The sequence below is a fragment of the Rhincodon typus genome, chromosome 32 (genome assembly GCF_021869965.1).
Source record: "Rhincodon typus isolate 14 chromosome 32, sRhiTyp1.1, whole genome shotgun sequence".
Lineage (NCBI taxonomy): Eukaryota > Metazoa > Chordata > Chondrichthyes > Orectolobiformes > Rhincodontidae > Rhincodon > Rhincodon typus.
The window spans coordinates 35,391,589-35,417,065 of NC_063363.1; the positions used below are offsets into that span (position 1 = coordinate 35,391,589).

Sequence of the window (25,477 nt, forward strand, 5' to 3'; positions counted from 1 at the left end):
TCTTGTAGTCGATGGAAAGAATAGGGCAAGTCAGAAGATGTGATGGAATATCCTCCATTTGCCTGGTCAAGTACTGCTCCAACAACAACACAAAGTTTGTAAATATTCAGTAGCTTATATAATTAACGAACATCCCAATCGTCAACACACCGTGGTCACAATGCTTACTACTTAGAAGATGCAATACAACAACTTGCCAAGGTTTCCTCAACAGCATCTCCCAAACCAACAATATCTACCATCTAGGCTTTGTCCTTCACAAGGAGCACCATCAATTCTAGTTTTGCTCTAAGTCACACACCACCCTGATTTGGAAATGTATAACCACTCCTCCATCCTTGAGAGTCAAATTTTTGGAATGTCCAACTTAGCAGCACCTTGGCAGTACCTTCATATTAAACTACAGGAGTTTTAACAAGGTTGAATTCACCATCAACTTCCCAAGTCAATAAATGCTGGCCCTGCCAGTGATGTCTATATGCTATAAACTAATTACAAAGACTTCAAGAACTCCAGTCCACAAGTTTTGATATCTCCAGCTGCACTTAAAAATCAGAAAGAGTCTTTGAAAGGCAAAAGATATTCCCTTGATTCTGTTTTCACTCCTCCAATCCCAAAAAAAGAGGCTCAGCAATCAGTTCATGAAAAGTAATACATTTTCAAAATTCTGTTTTTGATTCATTTTATTCCAACAACAAGAATAATTTCAGGCAATAGTAGTTATACTGACAAAAAGTGTTCAGTGCTTGTGTGCAAATGAGTCTTCAATGTTTGCTGCAATAAGAACTTTGTTGATAAAATAAAGACACACGATATTAAAAAGAAGTGAGGCAACATAAATTGGTAGTCAGTTAAAGGGACAGAAACAGAGTCATAAATATTAAAAATTTTTCAGACAAAGGTGCAAAAGCTTTGCTTCCAGAAGTCAATGGGTACCACTACTTCAACATCAAAATTTATGGACAATACAGAAACAGATATGGTGTCAGCTGTAGTGAGAAACAGGCCAGTAGATTGGGCACTTATGAGTCAGAAAATTCAATGTGGAGAAATATAACTTGAAATGTTTTGTGAGAAGGACCAAGGAGCAGAAATATACAATAACTAATAAATAATTAAAAGCCTGACACAAAGTTTAGGGGCACAAATCTTTACAAGTTCACAAAGCAGAATAAAAGCACAGAGGATCCTGGGTTTGAACACAGAAGCAAAGAAACAAAGGAGCTCACTTGGGACACCAGCAATTCACAAACACTGCTGTATTATTCAAATTAGCACTCATTGTAAATGATGCACTTCTCAATTTAGTAATCAGAGAGTTGTCCATCATTTTCTCAATTCCTTGAACTCCACTTCCCTTGATAAGTTAATGTTGTCAGTTAGGTTCACCACAAATAGGACATCTGAGCTGATCCACACACAGAGGTTTTCACTGCTTCATGCAGTTTTCTGATAAAAATTTCTGAGGCACACTATGTAGAAATTCATAGGATACATCACAAGATGCTTAAGTTACCTACCCTGATCACATCACACACCAAGTAAGGAGGTCCACTGATGCTACTAAATGCTGTTAGCTACATTGGGATTAGAAATAAGGGAGTAGCAGGAACAGGAGTCATCTCGTTGAGGAATGTGAACTGTTTAAGTTGGGGGAGGGGATATGAGAGAAAAGATTTTTCCTGCTGGAAGGTACAAATGCTGCTGACGTTTGTTTAAAAAATGTAGGACAATCTTTCCAACTGCTGCACAATCAGGAGAGGCTTTGTGGCTCATACTGTAGAGCTGCCAATCCACACCACAAATGCAAGCTCAGCATTTGCGCAGTGTGCAATCCTTTCGTTCTGTCAGAGTTCCTTGATGAATGGACTGTTCCTGTCCAATTATTGATCTTTTTGGTTTGCTTCTTATTTAGCTTGGTGGTACACAGAAATCTCCTTCACTGAAGATTGAAACAGTTTTAGCGTTTAGCCATATAAGTGGATATGTTTCTTTTAACCGATTCACTGCCAGTCTTCTTTACATCATTTGTTTCATCATTGTGCTGCACAGCTACTTAGATATAGCTAAAACAGACTCTGGACCCTGACAGCAAGGTAATTAGGACACTGCCTACATGATAATCATGACATTGTCTATATAATTACAGGGACACTGTCTGATCAGCATTGAATACATTATCACCAGGAGACTATCTGCAGACATCTTTTAAGCAAAATCTTAAAGGAGGCAAGTTAGAAAGGTGATGGGAATTCCAGGGCTCAGGGCCTGGGCATGTGAAGGCACAACAATGGAGCAAAGGAAGTCAGGGACGTGCAAGCATTCAAATTTAGAGGAACGCCAAAATCTCAGATAATTGTAGGATAGAAAGTTCAGCAACAGGAACAAGGTAAGCAACTGGCATAGAAATTACAGGAATATCATCCATACGACCAAAAGAAGGCGGTCTGTATATAGAATGTATAAGAGCTATAGTTCACAGTTGCTTTAAATAACTCAATCTCATTATCTCTATCAACTATTTAAATACTGGAAAATGATTGCTGGAAGATTTATTTCAAAACTATGCAAAGCTCATGCAATTCAAATTAATTAAGATTCACAAAGTAATTCAATTAAATCAAAATGCACTTTTCCATGGCCAATTAAAACTCATTACAGACTTCTGGTTAATGATATTATTTGTATATCGAAAACATTTGTGTGCTGTGGAGAGAACTATGTAGTGACACAGTTTGCGAAGGCACAGATTTTACAAATCCACATCATCTTGCTGCATATATAATTTTACAACTTCCAGTTACCAAGTACAATTTCTTTTTATCCAGGAAAAACCTTGAGTCTTCAGATATCATCGTTAAAAGAGCAGTAACAGTTCTCAGTGAGAGGAATAATATCACGCTCAAGTGATTCAACTGACTTTCATCTTTGGCGAATAATTTGTTTCTGCATTTCTAGTTCACATTAGACAGCTCCATTAGTCCAGATAAGACTGGCTTGCTCATCGGTCTGTGCTATACTGACTGTTCTCAGCACATTAGAAGTGCTACACCTGTCCTGGGACAAGAAGGGCAAAAATGAGCCCACGGGTCCTGCTTGTTATTGTTAACAAGCCAACGACCCCCATTGCCAGGATTCATCTGGGGACACCGGAGGGTGCGAGGACAGAATCAGACTCCGCTCCATGTGATTGGTCGACACTCACCATCTCATCTCATAAACAAAGATTTGTCGTTGAGATTACAGAAACCATCACATTGCCAGAGTCAGACCCTCCATCAGCAGAGAAGCATAAAACTTAAAGGGACAATGATGTCTCAATTAGAGAAGCAAGTAAGGTCAACCAGCAGACTTGGTTTACAACCAATAGAGAGCTCAGAGCCGATTATTCCAGGAAAAGGTATCCTGTGTCATGGTTTCTATGCCATTAGACAACTTAGTGCTCCAGAATAAAGAAGTGCACTGCCAAGAAATTACTTGTGAAGGCCAGAAAGGGTATGACTGAAAGTCTACAGAATGAAATTGGTGGCATGGTGGCTCAGTGGTTAGGGCTGCTGCCTCTCCCACATTTATTTGCCCAACCCTAATTTCCAAAGGGCAGATAAGAGTCAACCACATTATTGTGGGCGTGGAGTCACATATAGACCAGGCGGCAGACTTTCTTCTCTAAAGGACATTAGTGAATCAGTTGAATTTTTCCAACAATTGACAGCAGCTTCATGGTCATTATTATACCATTAATTCCAGATTATTATTAAATTCAAATTACACTATCTCCATGGTAGGATTCAAACCCAGGTCCCCAGAACATTACCTGGGTCTCTGAATTAATAATCTAGCAATAATAACACTAAGCCATTGCCTCCCCATCTGCTTCTTCAAACACACCATTCTATTGCACTCGTTGTAGCCTAGGACACAAGATTCATCAGTACAGGGACTCATCTGGATAAAGCAATAATCAATAGGCTGTGTAACCTTACCTGACAGGAGACCTGAACCAGGAACACAAGTTCTTTGGTCTCAGCACCATTCTTGCTTGTATCATTCTGCTCTTCTGTCAGCGCCAGCTACACAAGGCCAAGTCACCAGGGAGGGGAACGGAAGATATAAAAAAAATTAGGTCAAGGCCAAACAATTTATTAAACAATGAACGAGGGTCTGACCCTCACTGCTAACCCTGGAGTATACCGTGTCCATGTTATGGGAATTGGAGTGTAGGAGCAAATAACTACAATCAGTGACGTCATTACCTGCTGGTTAACACAGGCTTTCGCCAACCAGTGATCTGCAGCCAGGCCCAACCAATTTATAAAAATCAACTGCCCACTCAAGGGAACTTCATATTCAAATAGAGGAGCTGGTCCAAAGGGTTAACTTATTAAGCATTGCTTAAAAACATACACATGTAACCTCTGTTGGATGTAATAAAGCTACACAGCACATAGCTAACATAAAAAGAAGGACCAGTTACTCATTTGCTAAAATCCTTTAGCATCTTTACTAATTCTGCCTTGGAGCAAAACAAAAAGCTGGGGCCTGTATGCAATTTGACAAAATTAAAACCTTTTTGCAAATCTGTTTTAAAACCCAGATTACGGTTGTGGGTATTAATTTATTTTTGCATTAATTGTGCATGGCAATGATAACAGCTGTGAGACTCTTGCAAAACACAGGATTTAATGAGGAGGAAAAGCTCATGAATCGCACAAAAGTATCTTTCGTTCTGATAGTGTACAGTTCTTAGATAACAAAAGGTTCTCTAAACAAGATGCCAAACAGTCAAAGCTCGGCGTGCAATGAATAACTCCCATTTCAAGGGGGTGCATCCCACTGCAGCCTCTCACTTACCCTTCCTAACAATGCTTTTCTCACAATATACAGACCAACAGAGGTTCAGCAGATCTTTGAGTCATGTCCAGACACTAGCTAAATGTTGGAACTGTGCAGCAAGAAAAATATCCGCTCTCCTAATGTTTGGTTGATCAATCTGCAAAAATCCATCGTTTTCATCACGGCAATCATTCAGATTGTTTATAACTGGAGTCACTGAGCTCCCCGTTAATCCATTTCCGCACTACCCGTTTCATGCTCAATTTGCTTAGCTAAGGCAGCTGCTCTGTAGTAGGATGAGTCCCCCAGGATTAGGACCGACAGCATGGAGCTCGGCAGCAGCCAAGAGCAACACAGGAGTATGTGCAGCAATAATGTGCCTGCCAGATATTTCACTGCTCAAAGCGCTCAGCTGGGACATGAACAGTTCATGTTAAGAGTCTTTATCTAAAACATGACATTCACTCATTAAATAAAAACAAAACTTGGCTTCTGAGTGGTCAAGCAGCACTGTTCAGACTGACTGTGTATGCTGCAGCACATTGGGGCTGGGCTACGAGATTCTGAACTCCCGCAGAATATATCCTTTTCAAACCAGAAGGTCAGATCTTTGGTTCGTCCTGCACTTTCAATTCTAAATCATCCTATTTCTATTACTACAGGAGGAATTATTTCAACAATACCAATCAGTTTTCAATTTAACCTAGCACTCTGCTTTGACTTTCAGTGCTGTGTCCCTCCTCCCCAGCCCCCACACAAACTGCACATGACATTGAGCTCATCTTGACTTCCAGTAGCAAGTCACTATTAAAGTAAAATGCAACACAGACTCTATGCCAGGATAGATATAAGAGTTTCAGATTGTGCAGCTGTCTCTAAGCAAAGAGTCCAGTGTTAAATAATGCATCAAACTGAGGTGTGAAAAACAAATATTGTCTGAGCAATGTGGATGGAAGGTGAAAGGCAATGCTAAAGAAGATCAAACAGAATGTAACTTTCACTTTGAGAATAGCTATAAGGCAGGGAACTGCAAGCAAATTCATTAATCCTCTTGGAATAAATAGCACAACACATAGGCCAGAGTGTTTCATACAGCAAAGGAAATGCTCAAAATTCCCCACATTCATCCAATGTGGACATCCAACGACAAGAAAAGGTATTTTTTAAAGAGAAAACACATGTACAATTTGTCTCTAATAGTTTAAACTTTTAGTACTGGGTTATTTCTGAATTAGAGATGCAGGTCCCCCTTGGTGGTGAGGGGGCAAATAGGAGGTCTACAACTCCGGTAATAAAATTATAACGCTATTTCTTACTTCTAGCCCATTGAGCAGAGTCATCTCTCATGATGCATCATCGAACACTACACTATAGCCGAGGGAGATAGAGCAGGTGTACATTTATTACAGAATTATGTCCAGTTGGACGAGCCAAAAATTTCCATTTGATCATCCAGTTAAGAAAACTATGCAGATTGCATTTTAACAAGATATAGATGAATTAAACAAATCTAATCCATACTCAATCTTAAAGTTGCACATGAACCAGTAAAGTTATATATTCTGCAGTGTTCAGGTCAGCATCACATCCATTCGCTTTTGTTTCAGCAATCTGTCAGTGCTTTTAATCTGATCACTGAATTGCATGTTTCACCAATGCTGACAAGCAACGAAGATATAAAAATAGGTAAACTAAGATTTTTTGCTTGAAAATGGCTAAAGTGATTAGAAGTTGAACACCTACTATTCCTGGATCTGAAAGGCACGATTTGTTTTTCTCTTTAAGGTGGCATATTCACCATATTAATTTAGCTCAGGGTCAAATTATTCAAGCACTTACATTTGGATTTAAGTATGTGATTTGTGCTCTTTGTGCAAGCTCCAGTGTGCAATATGGCATCCCCTAGGGATATGGGCCTTGACATTCACTGTATCTGCTGCTAATCTCTGATGTCATCAATAGTAACTGCCTCACAGACACATAGCATTCTCCACAGCGCCCTTTCCCCAAGAGCTGTCATACTGACCCACAGAAGTGAAAAGAAGGTTTTTACTCCCAAAGACATAAGGCCATTTTCATCACTATACAGAAACATAAGACAAGAGACAGTTGCTCAACTCCTCAAGCTTTGGCAGGTAAGATAAGGAGAAACCAAAGAGATTCTACAAGCATATTAAAGGCAAAAGAGTAACTACTGAGAGAACAGGGCCCCTTAAAGATAATCAAGGTCATCCATGTATGGAGCCACAGGAGATTGGTGAGATCCTAAACAAATATTTCTCATCAGTATTTACCATGGAGGAAGACATGGAAGGTAGGGAACTTGATAAAATAAATAGTGATATCTTGAAAAGATGTCACATTACAGAAGAGGATGTGCTGGAGGTCTTGAAATGCATAAAGGTAGATAAATCCCTGGGACCTGATCAAAGTATCCCAGGACAGTGTAGGAAAGTAGGGAAGAAACTGTGGGGACACTACTGGAAATATTTGTATCATTGACAGCCATTGAGACGTGTTGGAAGACTGGAGGATGGTTAATGCTGTTCCATTATTCAAGAAAGGCTGCAAGAAAAAGCCAGGAACTACAGATCAGCAAGCCTAACTTCAGTGGTGGATAAGTTGTTGGAGATGATTCTGAGAGACAGGATCTACGTGTATTTGGAAAGGCAAGGACTGCTTTGGGATAGTCAACATGGCTTTGTGCACATCTACATGGACTTTAGCACAGCCTTTGCCAAGGTTCTATGTGATAGTTTGGTTGGTAAGGTTGGATCATATGGGATCCAGTGAGAGCTAGCCAATTAGATGCAAAATTGGTTTGACAGTAGGAGGCAAACAGTGATGGTAGAGGGTTCATGTTCAGACTGGAGGCTTGTGATCAGCAGTATGCCATAAGGATCAGTGCTGCGTCCAATGTCCGTCATTTATATGAACGATTTGGACGAGACACAGGAGGCATGGTACTAAGCTTGCGGGTGACACCATGGTGGCATAGTGAACAATGTAAAAGGTTATCTAAGAGTACAATGGGATCTTGATCAACTGGGCCAGTGGGCCGAGGAATGTCAGATGGAGTTTAATTCAGATAAATGTTAGGTGTTGTACGCTGAGGTAACCATCTTCGTTTTCCACTACACTACCAATTTTGGTGTCATTTGCAAACTTACTAACCATATCTCCTATATTCACATCCAAATTATTCACATAAATGACAAAATGCAGTAGACACAGCACCAATCCTTGTGGCACACTGCTGGACACATGCCTCCAGTCCAAAAAGCAACCTTCCACCACTACTCTTAGTCTCCTACCTTCGAGGCAATTTTGTCTCTAAATGGCTAGTTCTCCCTATATTCCATGTGATCTAGCCTTGCTAACCAGTCTTCCGTGTGGAATCTTGTCGATTACTTTGCGGAAACCCATATAGACAACATCCACTGCTCTGCCTTCATCAATCATCTTTGTCACTGCTTCAAAAAAATTCAATCAAGTCAGTGAGACATGATTTCCCATGCACAAGGCCAGATTGACTATCCTAATCACTCCTTTCCTTTCCAAATGTATGTAAATACTGTCTCTCAAAATCCCTCTCAACAACTTATCCTCCACTGACATTAGGCTCATCAGCCTACAGTGCCCAAGGTTTTCCTATCACCTTTCTTAAATAGTGGCACAACAGTGGCCAACCTCCGGTCTTCTGGCACCTCGCCTGTGGCTATCAATGTCACAAATCTCAGCAAGGGGCCCAACAATCGCTTCCCACAAGAGTTCTAGGATATACCTGATTAGATCCCAGGGATTTATCTACCTTTATGCATTTTAATATGTCCAGCACCTCCTCTTCTGCAATATGGACACTTTTCAAGAAATCAATTTGTTTGCCCAAGTTCTCTCACCTCCATATCCTTCTCCACAGTAAAGACTGATGCAAAATACTGAAGATGCAAAATACTGATTTACTATTTCACCCATCTCCTGTAGTTCCACACATAGGCAGCCTTGCTGATCTTTAAGGTGCCCTATTCTCTCCTTAGTTACTCTTTTGTTCTTAATGAATTTGTAAAATTCCTTTGGATTCTCCTTTACCCTAACTGCCAAAGCTTTTTGCCCTCCTGATTTCCCTCTTGAGTATACTCCCACTTCCCTTATTCTCTTCCAGGGATTCATTTGATCCCTGTTATCTATACCTGACGTATGCTTCCTTCTTTTTCTTGACCAGAGCCTCAATTTCTCTAGTCATCCAGAATTCCCTACACTACCAACTTTAACAGGAACATACTGTGCCTGGACTCTCGTTATCTCATTTTGAAGGCTGTCCCATTACTTGCGAATATCTGTCCCCAGTCAACTTTTGAAAGTTCTTGGCTAATACAGTCAAAATTTTCAGGGCAGGACATACATACTTAATCACAGAGTCCTAGGGAGTGTTGTCGAACAGAGAGGCCTAAAGGATGCAGGTACATAGTTCTTTGAAATTGGTGTCACAGGTAGACAGGGTGTTGAAGGAGTTTAGTACACTTGCCTTCATCTGTCAGAGCACTGAGTACAGGAGTGGGGACATCATGTTACTACTGTTCAAGACATTATAAGGCCATATTTGGAGTATTGTGTACAATTCCAGTTGCCCTGCTTCAGGAAGGATGTTATTCAACTGGAGAGGGTGCAAAAAAATTGTCAAGGATGTTATTGAAACTGGAAGGTTTCAGTCATAAGGAGAGGCTGGGACATTTTTTCCATGGAGCGTAGGAGGCCGAGGAGTGATCTTATAGAGATTTAAATAACCATGAGGGGCATAGACAAGGCGAATAGCCAAGGTCTTATCCCATGACAGGGGAGTCCAAAATTATAAGGCATAGGTTTAAAGTGAAAACAGAAAGATTTAAAAGGGACCTGACAGGCAACTTTTTCCACACAGAGGGTGTTGCATATATGGAATGAGCTGCCAGAGAAAGTGGCAGAGGCGGGTACAATTAAAACATGTAAAAGACATTTGGACAGGTACATGAATAGGAAAGGTTTGCAAGGATATGGGCCAAATGCAGGCAAATGGGATCAGTTCAATTTAGGAAACCTGGCTGGCATGAAAGATTTGGGGCAAGAGGCCTATTTCTGTGCCCTGTGACTCTATGACACTTAGTTATTTCGCTGCTGATCAATATTCGATTCTATTTATACACTTTGGTTCCTTAACCAATGATATCCTTACCTCTTGCAATTTGAGTTTTGGAAATTTCTCGAACTTGAGCTGGTTTATTTGGGAGGAAGGATGCTCCACATTTCAATTACCCTGTGTGAAGAGGTTCATTGATACATCAGCCCTGAAAGGCTTCACTGTAACTTGCTCTGGATTCCTCACCAGGGAGACAGTTTCATGCTGTTGACCCCCCCAGTCATCCACCAGTTTGGTGCAATACCTCCTATCTGATTGGCTTTGCACAACGCTGTTTATTTATGGTTCAAAGTCTCCGAGGATTTGGTCCTCATGGAGAAAAGTCTGGAATGTACAACAAAGCTTTCTCAGGCACAACGCAATGGAGAGGTCAGAAAAGGTAGAGGTAGGCAGGATGGGACAATGTACATGATCAAAGCATTAGAGGTGGACATGTGGATAAGACCACCCTGTTGTTGGCCTAAACGATGTTTTTGACTGCTGCCTGCTTCTCATCTCCAACCTAGCACAACTTTCAGTGTTGTTCCTCAACTAGTTTTCCCTTGACATTAACACAGGCACATATTGTAAGAACAACCACAACTCTGCCCAACCCACCTTACACCCTGCATGGTTTTTGTCATAATTAACACTGCGCAAATACTCAAAATTCATGGGGTGAAGGGTCAATCGTCCTTCAAAAGCCTTGAAACTGTCCTTGAAAACTCAATCATTTACACAACCAGCGAAAAGTTACTCCTTTGCTGGAACAGTTAGGCAAGTGATGAGCTGTTCATCCAATCACAGGCTGGTTATCTCTCATTATTGCTGCTTATAGGTACACCATGGGCTTATCAGCAGCAAACACAAGACAGAAGCAGCCTGTGAATGGAAATGCGGCGAGAAGATGGAGCAAGGCTGCTGAAGTTGAATAAAGTGAGACCAGAGCAAAAGCATAGGTGAGGTAGGGACTCTGAGGCCTGAGGCAGCAGGGCCAGGGACAGCACAAAGTGAGGCTGACAAGGTGAGCTAGGGGAGAAAGAGGGGAACGCAAGGGAGGGGAGTAAGAGTGGTGCTAAAGCCAGGGAGCTGTTCTGAAAATTTCAAAGGAATATTCTACTGTGTGAACAATACAATTGTAATGAACACTGTCAATTGGCAGCGGCGCTGTGTATGATCACTAATTTAATACGAAGCTTTCACACATAAAAATTGAAATTTTCACATGATCTCATTTGAAGTATTTCTCATACTAGAGGGGAGGCAATGGCCTAATGGTATTATCGCTAGACTGTTAATCCAGAGACCCAGGTAATGTTCTGGGGACCCGGGTTCAAATCCTGCCACGGCACATGGTGGAGTTTGAATTCAATAAATATCTGAATTAACGGTCTAATGATGACCGTGAATCCATTGTCGATTGTCAGAAAAACCCATCTAGTTCACTAATGTCCTTTAGGGAAGGAAACTGCCATCCTTACCTGGTCTGGCCTACATGTGACTCCAGACTCACAGCAATGTGATTGAATCTTAACTGCCCTCTGGGCAATTAGGGATGGCAATAAATGCTGCCTAGCCAGTGATGCCCTTGTCCCGTGAATAAATAAAGAAAAAATAATTACTTGAAGTGCAGTCAGAGAAAAACATACGACTGTTTAGCTAGACCTCCCCTGCCTATGGAAAGTGTACTTCCAATCACAGCAAGATACTATGGTTCACGTTGGTAACAATGACATAGGTAGGACAGACAGATGAGGTACTGATGAGGCAAGAAGGAAATTAAAACGCAGTACCTCAATAACAACACTCTCAGGATTACTCCCAGTGCCACATGCTCGTGCACAAGAGGAGGACTGATTGATTGAACAAATGGCTGGAGAACTCTATGAGGGAGGGCATCAGATTTATGTGGCATTATGACCAGTTATGGGGCAGGTAGAATCTGTACAAGCTGAAAGATTACATCCTATCAGAACTGGGGCTGATATCCTCGCAGGGAAATTTGTTAGTGCTGTTGGGGTGGTTTTAAACTAGCTCCTAAGAAGGATGCAAATCTGAGGGATAATCCAAATTGGAAGGGAGTAAGGGTGGAAACAGGAAATAGAAAAGCTGCTAGGGAGACAAAACAACAGGGGAAAGAGCCCGGCATCAGGTAGGCTTTGATAACGGAGGAATGTTAAAAAGACAAAGTTTAGGACATTCTATTGAATGCACTTAGTATTCAGAATAAGGCAGACGATCTGAAAGTCCAAATAGGGATAACTGGGGACTAAAAGCAAAAATTAGAGTATGAGAGAAAGTTAGGCAAAAAAAAAAAGATAGGAAAGGTTTCTTCAGATATCTTAAAAAAAGAAAAGAGTTAAAAAGTAAGAGTTGGTCCTACAAAAAATAAGTCCGGAGAATTAGAAATGGAGGAGAAAGACATGGCGGATGAATTGAACAGGTATTTTGCATCAGGTTTCACAAGAGAGGATACAAGTAACATTCCTGAAATATCTGTAAATCAGGATGTGAGAGGAAAGGTTGGACTCAAGAAACTTACAATTACCAGGCAAATAGTAATAAATAAATTGTTGGAATTGTGAATTGACAATCCCAGGTCCTGGTGAATTTCATCTGAGGGTCTTAAAAGAAACAGCCAGTGATGTGTGGTTTTAATTTTCCAAAACTTGTTAGATTCAGGGAAAATTTCTTCAGGTTGGAAATTGGCTAATGAAACACCTTTACTCAAAAGGAGACGGAGGCAGAAAGCAGGAGACTACAGGTTAATTAGCTTAACATCTGTCATTTAGAAAATGTTGGAAACTATTATCAAAGACATTATAACAGGGCACTTGAATAAATTCAAGTAATCAGGCAGAGCCATCATGGTTTGGTCAAAGGAAAATCATGTCTAACTAATTTATTGGAGATATTTGAAAAAGTAATTTGTGCTGTGGATAAAGGAATGTGATGCATAGTATTTAGATCTGCAGAAGGCATTTGATAATGTGTCACTTCAAAGGCTATTGCAGAAAATAAAAGCTTATGTAGTAGGGGTAACATTTTGGCATGGGTAGAAGATTGGCTGCTAACAGGAAGCACAGAATAGGAATAACTGGGTATTCCTCAGGCTGGCAGAATGTCACAGGTGATGTGTCAGAGGGGTTGTTGCTGGGGTCTTAACTCTTTAAATTATACAATTAATTTGGATGAAGGGATCACAGGTATGATGGCTAAATTTGCTGATGCCACAAAGATAGTTAGGAAAGCAAGTTGTTGAGAGGAAATAAGGAGCCTATAAAGGGATATAGATAGGCCGAGTGAGTGGGCAAAGATCTAGCAAATGGAGTATGCTGTGGAAAAGTATGAAACTGTTCAATTTGGCAGTGAAGAATTTAAAAAAAGGCAGATTATCTAAATGGTGAGAAATTGCACTCCAAGATGCACGTCCAAGCGCATGATACACAGAAGGTTAGTGTTCAGGTGCAGCAAGTAATCAGGAAAGCTAATAGAATATCATGGCTATGTTATGGGGAACTGAATGTGAGAGTAGGGTGATTATGCTTTAGTTATGGGGGGCAATTTGTGAGACCACATCTGGAATACTAGTCACAGTGCTTATGGATGGAATGTTAATGCGTTGGAAGCAGTTCTGAGAAGGTTTACTAAACTAATACCTGGAATGAGCAGATTGTCTTATGAGGAAAGGAGACAGGCTAGACCTGCATCCTCTGGAGTTTAGGAGAATCAGGGTGACGTAATTGCTCCTGAGGGAACTTGACTGGGTGAATGTTAAAGGGATATTTCCTTTTGTAGGAAAATCTAGAACTAGGGGTCACAGTTTAAAAATAAGGGGTTGCCCATTTAAATCAGAGATTAGGAGACTTTTTTTAAACGTCAGAGTCAAGAATCTTTGGAATTCCCTTGCTCAAGGCAATGGATGCAGAATCTAGAAACATTTTTTAAGGCAGAAATATAGAATCAGAGTTTCACAGAAATCACAGAATCCTTAGAGTGTGAAATCAGGCCACTCAGCCCATCAAGTCCACACTAGCCCTCCGAAGAGCACCCCACCCAGACCCAACCCCCCCAGCCTATCCCGGTAGCCCTGCATTTCTCGTTGCTAATCACTGAGCCTACACATCCCTGGACACTGTGGGCAATTTAGCATGGCCAATCTACCTAACCTACACATCTTTGGACTGTGGGAAGAAACCAGAACACCTGGAGGAAACCCATGCAGGCATGGGGAGAATGTGCAAACTCCACACAGACAGTTGTCCGAGGGTGGAATTGAACACAGGTCCCTGGTACTATGAGGCAGCAGTGCAGTTTTACGTACAGGAAGCAGCAATTTGGCCCATCAATGAATGTACTGGCTACTGAAAGAGTTACCCAGCTAGTCCCAATCTCCAGCCCTGTTTCTGAAGCCTTCTAAAATCATCACTTTCAAATATATATTCAGCTCTCTTCTCAAACCTCGCCTACACCATTCTCCCAGGCAACGTATTCCAAATCCTAACAATTCTCTGAGTAAAGAAGTTTCTCCCCATCTCAGTCATACCTCTCTTGCTGATAATCTTGAAATTGTGACCCCCTAGTTAATAGATTTTTGATTCCCAAGGGGATGAAAGATCTTCAGGATATGCAGGAATGCAGAGTTGAGGTTAACATCAGATCAGCCATAATCTTACTGTATAGTGGAGCACAATCAAAGGGCTAAATGGACTACACTTGTTCCCTGTTCACATGTTTGTTAATGAGAAGAGATGTTCTGGAGGAACTGGCTTCACTACAGGTGGATAGATCACCACAGCTGGATTGATTCTCTCCTTGGCTGTTAAAGGAAGCCAGGGAAGAAACTTTATGGAGTTCTGAAGATCAGTTTCCAATCCTTACTAGATTTGGTGAGGTACCAGAGAATTGGAGTCTGTGAACGTTGTATTATTGTTCAAAATAGTGCTAAGGGATAGGTTAAATAATTATAAGCTGGTCAGTTTGACATTAGTAATAGGTAAATTACTTGAATTAGTTGTTACCTTGTAAAGTGTAGATCAATCAGGGATAGTCAACATAGTTTTGTCAAGGGAAAGTCACGCCTTACTCACTTAACTGAATTTTGTGGGAAAGTGACAAGGAGAATCAATGCGAGTAATGCAGTGGATGTTGTCTACATGGATTCTATTAATGGAGTTGACAAGATTACACATGGCACGTTGGTCAGAAAAATAAAAGCACATAGGATACAGGGGAATGTGGCAAGCTCGATTCAAAATTTACTCAGTGAAAGGAAGCAAATGGTTGATGGATGCTTTTGCGAATGCAAAGTAGTTTCCTGGAGTTTTCTACATGGCACAGTGTTGGATCCCTTGCTTTTTGTGAAATATGTTAATAATTTAAACTTATGTGAGAGGCATGATTTGAACATTTGCCGATGATACAAAAGTATTGGCGTGTACTTGATGATGAAGTGATGACTACAAAATAATATCAATGATTTGGTTTTCCTGTCGACCTGGGCCGCATTTCCTGCCAAATTAAGGATCTTGGTGGTCAGGTACTTGAGGACAGCAGCCAAGTAAACAGGGACCCCAGCCCTGACCCACTTAGCATCACGCCCCTTACGCAGTAGGCATTGGATACAACCAACCAGAAACTGGTGACTAGTTCTGGAAGAGTGGGTCTCAGCCTTAGCACAGCCTGTCCCTCCAGTTTTACCATAACCTGACATCCTCCAATTGTTAAGAGGGTAGAAAAGTAGCAAATGGAATTTAATCTGAAGAAGCATGAGGTTACGCACTGGGTGGGGTGGTGGGAGAAAGAGAACAAAGCTAGGGACTTTATAATAAACGGGTGGGTATGGAGAGGGGTAGAGGAGTTGAGACACCTTGGACTGTACGTACACAGGTCCCTGACGTTGGTAGGAGCAGTGAGGATATGACTGAATTCTTCTTTATCTCTGAGAGTCCAAATACCCCATATGCCAACAGAAATGCAGAAAGTAAATTATATGACTGCAACATTTAGTAAAGAGTTAGTGAGAACAAAAAGGAGGTCCCATATAAACAAAATATTTTGACTCCTGCTCTTTGCCCAAGTCTCTCCCTCCACCGTCTAGGCTGGGCTTCGCAAACTTTGTGTCATGATCGGGGTGGGGGAGGTGGTGTCCTCAACTGTTGCAAGTTCTGAGGCAACAAAAATTACCATGAAGTTCAGACTGGTTTCTGGAAAGACAGGGCCCATTAAGCCGCTGCAGTTCTTATAGTGCTCTAATGGAGGCCCAGTTGCTGCAAGATTTGTGAATCAGTGCGTGTTGCTTGTTTTCTTGGGGAAACTGCTCGCTTTCACCAACTCCCCCTCGAGGACTCCTCTAGGTGGGAATGAAGGAGGGAGGGACAGCTGGGAATGGACAGTTGGGGGAGTGATGGAGGGGAAGCAAAGGAGGGGGGAAGAGGACAGGGAGACAGCAGGGAATGGGTGGGAGCAGAGAAGGGGGAGGGGAGAGAGGGTGGGTGCCAGGAAGGGGGAGGGGAGATAAGAGAGTGTGGGAGTGGAGGAGATGGGAAGTGGCAGGGATGCCCTGCTCTTCAAATGGAAAGGCAAGCAAAAGGGTCATCTCGGTACAATAACAGCTGGAAAAATAGGGACACAGGCTACTCAAACACCAGGCCTTTTCCCAATGTGCTCTATATGAAACAGGTATTTGAGAAGATGCCAAGGAGCCCAAGTCTTTTCACTCTAATGTTAGCCTCCATGTTCCTTCAGCAAACACAGATGTGAACAAGCCTAAGTGAAACTAAATGAGTCTCAGTAAGAGTAAGGGAGAGACAGAAGCAAATTTTGAGAACATTACAAGTTTTCAGTTTGCATAACTCCTCAGTAATCACACAGCCAGAACAACTAGAAATAAAAGGATGGTGAGGTCAGTCTCAGCCAATGGGATTGGAGACATTTATCTTAGCTTGCAAGTCTTTACCCAAGTGCAGCAGGCACCTGACTAAAAAAAAAACAAAATTATTAGCAAGTTATTGTCCACCCTATCCTTTGCAAGCTTGCAGTTTTGCTGAGTGTTTCAATCTTTATCATCCTGTGTTACACAAATGAACCCTTACAGTTTAGATTAATTCCTCACTAGGCACAATTTTCCACTACACACACTGGCCTCAATATTGAGACTTGGTACACTAATTGTTTTTAGGATCAAGGACATGTTGGAACGGCAACCTGAGACAATTGACCATCTTCTGGAAACTAACTCCTTATTCATGAGATGGCAGCTCAGGGATGGTGCATTACAATCAGTACTGCACAGAGACTGAACAGCTCCCTTACACTGCACATATTCACTAACCTCTGTACCTATATAAAGAAATGATGGTGAACTCCTGTTGTCTACATGTACAGCAGCTACTCTACTCACCACCATGGTAGGTCACTCAAAGACAACAAATAAATTGCATTGCTATATTTAGTACCCCCACAGACCTTTGTCAATGTAAGTAATTAATACGCTGGGTAACTAAACCAGAAATGTAACCCACCATTATCTCGGTGTGGAAAACTAATACACAGGGATAACAGCTGGAAGACACCCCAGCGGAGACAGGATATGGGTGAAATCAGATCATCAGACAATAGCCAGGTAAACAGAAAAAAGGTGAGGTGTCTTTCCACAGATTGACATCCTCACCTCAAGAACACATTTTCATTTCAATCAAAGAAAACTGTGCCTTTATATTCAGTTTCTATCTTTATAGTGTTTAAACTAGAAAGGCAGACATGCTGTTGGAAATGCTTTTGCTGTGAACCAGCTTTTGAGTCTTTCTCCCCCTGCTGCCACTATCAAATAGCACAGCTCAGCACAAGGCATGCAGACTGGAGTACTGAATAGCTCTGCAATCATGCGGTCACCAGTGGAACATGAACAGGGGCTTCCCCTCCTCAGGGCAACTCCTTGGTCAACAGAAACAAGGTGAGTGGTATTTTACAGAATTCCTTTCAATAGAATGCTTTAAAGATCAAATCAGTTTTTTTTTTAATCAATAAGCAACTTTACAACATCCGAGGAAGAAGAAACACACACAAACATATGTAAAACACAGACAGGCACACAAACATGTAATGAGACAGACTTCCCAAACTACTGAAATATTCCTGTGTCCAAGTACTGCAGCCTCTGCTGTTCACATGTTATCAGTTTTCAGCTAGTATGATCTCATTATGTTACCTGTCTGGCATACCCCAGTTTCTCTTGTGAATGTTCTCCGATAATGTGTCATGGAAAATGCCTGAGATTAACTTAACCTTAATTAGAAAATTGCTCACCAGCATTGCCTAAAAGGATGCTAAAAAGGGCAGGATACAGAAACAACAATGATATCCAACCTGCAGTCACACCTGTCTCTGCTATCTGATCACAGGTGTTTCTGATGACAGTGAGGGCAATCAGTTTTACTAAATCTAGGGAAAGCAGGATGATTCATCAAGGACTAATGATACGCAGACTACTCCATCCCCGAGTTTCAATAATGGGTTAAAACTCAAACACTTTACGAGTCAAAATCAAACAAACTTCATACCAAACACATCATGAACATTCCTTTCAAATCACTTGATGATACCTTCAGAATCTATCTGTTCAGGTATTTGACATGAAAATGCAAAACCACTTTATGTTCACACACACTACATTAATGACAGTAAGTGTCAAACAAAGCAAATGCTGACAAGTAGGGACCAGCTGTCTATTTTTAGCCTCCTCAATTCTAGCATCAGGTTTCTTCGATTTACACTTCATTCTTATCATTACAGTTCTAAGCACTGGGAAAGAAACAGTTCAAGTAGCGGTTGGTATGATGAGCCTTAATTTTTAAAATGTGCAGAGAATGACAAACTGCTCTTGTACAACACACAATGACTATTCATTGCAGTGGACGTGGGAGGTGAGGACACAAAGCCAGCTTGAATTGAGAGGATTAAAGGTAAGGTCTAAAAGAAAGAATCAAATGGGAATGGTTACAAAGCAGAGTTAACTTCAAGATGTGATGTGGATTGCAAAACCTCTTAAACAAGGTCCAAAGATTCTCAGACAAGAGAGCACACATTTCAGTTTAACTATCCTTTATGAAGTAACTGGACGAGCACTTAAAATGCCAGGACACAGTAGGCTATGGATGAAGTGCAGGCAAATGGGATTAGTATTGTTTAATGTTTGTGGGTCAGCGTAGACATGGCAGGCCAAAGAACTTGTTTCTATGCTGTATGACGCTCACTCACTCTATGACAGTTCAAATCAGAGCCAGTACTGGTGTGTGCTGCTTCATGGCACTAGGGTTTATAAGCTGTCAAGTCTTGGTCTGGGAGGGAAGTCAATACTATTGGACAAATAGTTATCCAATAAAGAAATTAAGTGTATTCTGCCATAGAAATGTAAAGAATGTAGTGTGGATTAATGATGATGACATTAGTGACTGGCATTAATATTTCTTGATTCAGTGATAAAACGCACATCACTGGAGGGAGCAAAAGGTTTTGTGTGTTGACCATTAAAACTACAGGGAGTATAAAAGGCGGTTATTCACAGCCATCGTATTTTTGATGTGGAGATGCCGGTGTTGGACTCGGGTGGACAAGGTCGGAAATCACACGATATCAGGTTATAATCCAACAGGTTTATTTGAAAACACAAGCTTTCGGAGCCTCAGTCCACTAACACCTGAAGAAGGACTGAAACTCTGAAAGCTTGTGTTTTCAAATAAACCTGCCGGACTACTAACATGAGGTCGTGTGATTTCTGACATCGTATTTTTGCTGACTGTATGAAGAACCGCACAACTACGTTCAGTGCCCTAGCTCTCCCCATTGCCCTGACAATGTCTGCTTTTCAACTATATATCCAATTTCCTTCTGAATTCTCTTTATGTTATCCTGAGTTGTCAATGCCTCAGCACCATGCAATGCCAATGCTTGTTCAGTGACTTCTGAGCTTAGCTGGATGCATGGACTTCTTGTGTTGGTCTGTCTTATTTTGATCATCATGCAGCCATTTCCTAAAATGTGTCTCTCCTGAACCTCAGGAAACTTTGGCACGTTGTAGTGGCAAGCATCTAATGTAATGGGCTTGTCTGTAATCATTACTCAAGTATGGGCTTTTCACAGTAATTTGGCAGATATTGGGACCTATTTAGTCAGTTTTGATGCAAAGTCACATGGGTTAGTGCTGCAGGGTGTGCTTCATGCCAAGAATAGCTGCAGGCAAATTCTCAACAGTGTGAAATACAGTGAAAAGTTCACTTATTTTTACTGCTGCATTTGTTTTCTGATTGGCCCAATGTGAACAGGAATTGGTTTGGGTAATCTTGTTACTGTATCAATTGAGAGTAAAGCTTTTCTTTCAAATGCTCATTACTGCTTGTACAACCTTGATGGTGAGTAGACAGGAGAGATTTTCATCACAGGTCCTAGAGAATGCACTGTTTGATTTACACCCTTCTTCAAGCATCAACAGATGCATACAACAGAAGATAAAGCACCAAAGATCATATAGTAAATATAACTGATCTGAAAATTTACACATATTGGCTGGACATCTGCTGGAAAATACATCCTGTTTTCGTTTATTCAGAGACTGAGCAGAGTTCACCCCCTCAGTGGACAAAACGGTCTGTATGACACACAGTCAGGTCACTTGTCACCCACATTTTAAGGAATACAATTCGGCCACTTATTAGGCTCAGGTCACATTTAGAAGATGGGTGTCTGTAAATGACTGCAAATGCTGCCATCTCGGGATAGAGTAACCCATTTTCATTCAGACCACAGGAAAAGTTATGATGAACAAATACTGTTGGCCTGTAAAGGGCAGATATTTCAGTTTAAAAGATGAGAATTGCACTGAGCTGTATTTAATGCAGACTACTGAGGCATGAAATATTGCAGCCAGGCCCACTAAATTGTAAGAGATACCGCACACTATCTCCCAATGTCTCAGGACAGCTTCCTACAATTAAATTTGAAGCCGGAACCAAACTGATATTACTATCCCTGTGCCCACTGGAATCACGCGCTAGTTCAGAGATTGAGCAAGAGTGGCATAGCTTATCCCTTACTCCTGAAGATCACTTAGCAAATTCCATTAGGCCTTCCCATGGTCTTCTAAGTGGGTTCCTTAATCAAGAGATGAAGCATGGGGAAGAAAGAGGTGCTCTGACCCCTTTTCTCTAAACACTCTCCTGTGACCCAAATCTGTCCTTACTGATCTGAGTCCAGTGATCCAACGGCACCATTTGGTGCAGGCCCTGCAGCATTCCTGACCATAGCCACTGCTAACAGTGCCACTGCTGGTAATGGACAGCAGGAAGTCTCTAATTGGTTAGCAGCTGCAGGCGGGCAGGATTTCCACACCAAGATTCGTAAATCCCATCGAATTGCTGGCCAGCTAATTCACTAGCAGGCACTCAATTCATTCGATTCTTCCCATGCCCTTCAGAAGCTATGTGAGTTTTCCATTCGCTCATCAACAGGTAGGCTGGACTTACATCAACTGCATTAAATTCGGCATTGCTTCTCAGATGCACCACTCACTCAGACATACAACAAATTAAGTATCAAACGCAGTGTAGAATGCCTCAGTGATTTTTTCTAACTGATTTTGCAGTGAAGATTGAAACAGTACTTTGCTGATGATTATCAAATTGAAAAGGATAGCAGACTAAAGCCAGCCAAATACAAACAAACCAGGATTTGGCAACTGGAACCTATTTAGGATACAATATTTTCCTACTGAGGAAAATGCTGCATCACAAGATTAGCAAAGCATAATTCAGGCAGCAATGGCATTGCAGGACAAGTATTTGGACATAATGGTAAGCAGTTGATGGAAGCCAGTGGACACAGCAGTGAAGAAAACCAAACAGGATCTTCAGCAATGGAATCAGGAGAATAGAGAACCATTGCCTAAAATTTGTCTATGTATAGAGTTTTAGTTTAGTCTTACCTGGAGTTCTGCGTGCAGACTTGATTGCAGTAATATAAGAAATAGCAGTCTTCGTGAATGGGAAATTGTGATCAATTTATTAGAGATTTTCAAGGAAGTCTCAACCAGAACAGATAGAAGGGAAATAGCAGATGTGTTGTATTTAGATTTCCAGAAGATGCTCCACAAGGTGCCTCACAAAAGGTTAGACATATGATAAGGGTCCATGGTGTTGGAGGTAGTATATTGGCACGGACAGAGAATTCGCTAATGGTCAGAAAATAGCAAGTGGGGATTAGGTGTTCTTTATCAAGTTGGCGACCCATGATCAGTGGGGTTCGGCAAGGTTTAGTGCTGGGACTGCAACTATTTACAATTTAAACTAATGAAACTGAAGGAAGGCGGCGAATGTTCTGTAGCCAAATTTGCAGATGACACCAAAATAGGTGGAAAGGCAGATTGTAAGAAAGATACAAACAACTTAGAAATAGAACAAAAACAGAAGTTGCTGGAAAAACTCAGCAGGTCTGGCAGCATCTATGAAGAGAAATCAGAGTTAACGTTTCGGGTCCGCTGACCTTTCCAATCACCTGCCGGACCTGCTGAGCTTTTCCAGCAACTTCTGTTTTTATTTCTGATTTACAGCATCCACAGTTATTTTGTTTTATGACTTGGAAAGAGATAGTATAGGTTGAAAGGTAAGTAAGGTGGGAAAAATGTTGGGAAAAATGTTAGCAAAACGGTATTGTGGGGAAAATGTGAAGATGTTCATTTTTGAAGGAAGAACATGAGAACATAGTATTATTTATAGGGAGAAAAACTGTAGAAAGCCACAACACAAAAGGGACTTGGGGGTACTTTTGGGCAAAACACAGAAAGCTAACACACGGGTGCTGCAGGCAATCAGGAAGGCTAATGGAATGTTGGCCCTTATTTCAAGAGGGTTGGAGTATAAGAGTAGGGAAGTCTTACTGCAACTGTACAAGGTGCTGGTGAGACCACATCTGGAGTGCTGTGAGCAGTTTTAGTTTCCTTATTTAATCCATTATTTCATTGGAGGCAGTTACAGAAGGTTCACTAGGACGATACCTGGTATGGAGGGATTATTTTATGAGCAAAGGCTAAACAAATTAAGACTCTACTCACTGTGTTTTAGAAGAATGAGACATATAGGATTCTTAAGGGGCTTAAAAAGGTATATGCTGACAGGACGTTTCCCCTCATGTGAGAGTCTAGGACCAGAGGGCATAGTCTCATAAAGATGAACCATTTTAAGACTGAGATAAGTAAGAATTTCTTCTCTCAGGAGGTTTGACAGCCTTTGGAAGTCCTTGCCACAGACTGCTGTAGGGCAGAGGCCTTGTGCTGAGATAGATAGATTCTTGATTAGTAGGAGAATCAAGGAGTATGGAGAAAGTGCAGGAAAGTGGATATGAGGACTGTGAGATCAGCCATGATCCTATTGAACGGTGGAGCAGGTTCAAGGGCTGAATGGCCTACTCCTGCTCCTACTTCTTATGGTTACATTTGAAGAGGACTGTTGGTACAAAAGGACAGTATGGTCATTTCAGCCATGGGTCTCAGGTGTCCCCAACAGATAGCAGCTAATGGGACAATGCATTTGCACACTATCCTTGCAACTGTTGGCACTACATTTTTACCTTGCCTAGACAAACCAAATTAATGTTTTCTCTCTCTCCCAGCTGCAAAAAAACCTCAGATTTTAATAATTATAATCCAATTCTAATGGATCCAAAGGAGAAAACTTTTACAAAGTTCTATATCAATTGGCAGTTATTAGTTTCACAGTGTAAGGAAATGATGGCACTTGGTTCTGCCAAGATCATCTCTGGTCTTTTACAGTGAGACACAAATTGATTACAGAATAAAGTATGGAATCTGAAATGTCATACCATTGCTGTTATAAACAGCATCACAATGGTCACAGTATAATGAGGTATAATACTACAACTTTCTGACAGAATGTTTTATTATAATATTGTTGCATAACAGTGGTGAGGTATACTAGCATGACCATTTTTTGGGAAACAAGGTATATAAACTGCCACTCACCTGTATGCTGCCAAAGTCAACATTCTCATAATGGAAATGGGCACATTCAGCCAGTTTGGGAAAATGACCTTTCGTGAATGCCATCCTGCAACATTGAGAGGAACACAGTATTACAGTTAACCTTCACTTTTATCAGTATCAACTTATGCTTACATAGTACCTCCAACAGATCCCGTAACATTCCCTTGTTCATTTGACTTCTACCCTTCAGGTAAGCAAATTTTCTTCAACAGTACCACCAAAAAAATAACAGGACAGCAGAGGAGATCAGACAGGATTCTTCCCCACACAAGCACAAAATTACCAAAGCACAAGACTGTCAGCATTTCCTTCTCATGCCTTCCCTTTACTGGCATCCCCATCCATTCCAAGCAATCATCACACAGGAGTACTATAGTGCAGAATTTGAACTTAGCCTTAAAGACCTGGAAATTGTCAAAAGCTGATAGTGTGAAATGGGTTGTCAGGAAAGCCCATTTGATTCATCGACATGCTTTAGCTCTGGCTGGGATTTACATGACTCCATTTGCACATTGTAAAGAAGAACTCAATGATCCACTCAAGTAAACAATTCTATAGCAAATTACTTAAAATGATTCAAGTTGGCCTTCTCAGATCATTTAGACAAAGGCAAAAAAAGCACCTATATCCACATCCTGAGAATGGAGAGGCTGAAAGTAACGTGGAAAAGAGAAGCGGAGGATTTTGTCAAGACTTCCTCTAGCTACAGTCATTGTACAAATGGGTCAAGATTCAATTCCTCTGAATGAACACACACAGTCATAAAAAAAATTGATACAAGATAATCAACTCTTTAAATGAATGTCCCCAAAAGTCTGCTTGGAACACTGGGCCAGAAATTGCTATTTCACCTGTTTCCACGCCCAGTCCAGACAGAGGCAAGAAAGTTTCTTTAGTCTACTTGAAAGTCCCAGCACAGTATTCACAAGATGGCATGCACTTGTTTTTTTCAGCAGCCTGTTTGCTACTTTTGACTTGCTTGCCACCTCACAGCGAGGCTTTAGCAGCTGGAAGTGGCAATGCAGAAATTTCAGAAAGCCAGAGAGGTGCTCAGTAAGTTATCTATCATGTTAGCAACTGTATACTTCGCATGCTGTATACAGCTACTATAATGCTCAATTCTCACAATAAGGTTTGTATTATACATACCAAGATACTTTTCTGAAGACATAAATTGGAATAAATTCTTTAGTTTTCTTTAAAATTCTACCTGCAGCCTGATTAAACTTATCCAAAATCCCAATTGGCCTTATTTTTGTCATGAATATGACTGCTTCATGTGAACTATTTGGCCAGTTCTAATCTACTACAACACAAAAAAGGCCCTTTAGCCCATTGCATCTGCACCAATCAAAAACAACCACTAACTATTCTGAGATAACAAGGTGTAGAGCTGGATGAACACAGCAGGCCAAGCAGCATCAGAGGAGCAGGAAAGCTGA

General features: G+C 41.1%; 1 protein-coding gene across 6 annotated transcripts in view; it reads right to left on the reverse strand.

Moving 5' to 3' along the window:
• The window catches only part of LOC109917665 (rho GTPase-activating protein 32-like), a 488,544-nt gene that overhangs the window by 199,818 nt on the left and 263,249 nt on the right, over window positions 1-25,477 (reverse strand). For 5 of the 6 annotated variants that reach the window (XM_048615489.1, XM_048615490.1, XM_048615491.1 and 2 more), the window contains 2 exons: window positions 24,015-24,099; window positions 3,984-4,070 (listed from right to left, as the gene is read on the reverse strand). In XM_048615489.1, coding sequence (XP_048471446.1) covers window positions 3,984-4,070; window positions 24,015-24,099 — 172 coding nt within the window. Of the gene's footprint in view, window positions 1-3,983; window positions 4,071-24,014; window positions 24,100-25,477 lie in introns of those variants that run through there. The other variant, XM_048615495.1, reaches the window with a different exon arrangement.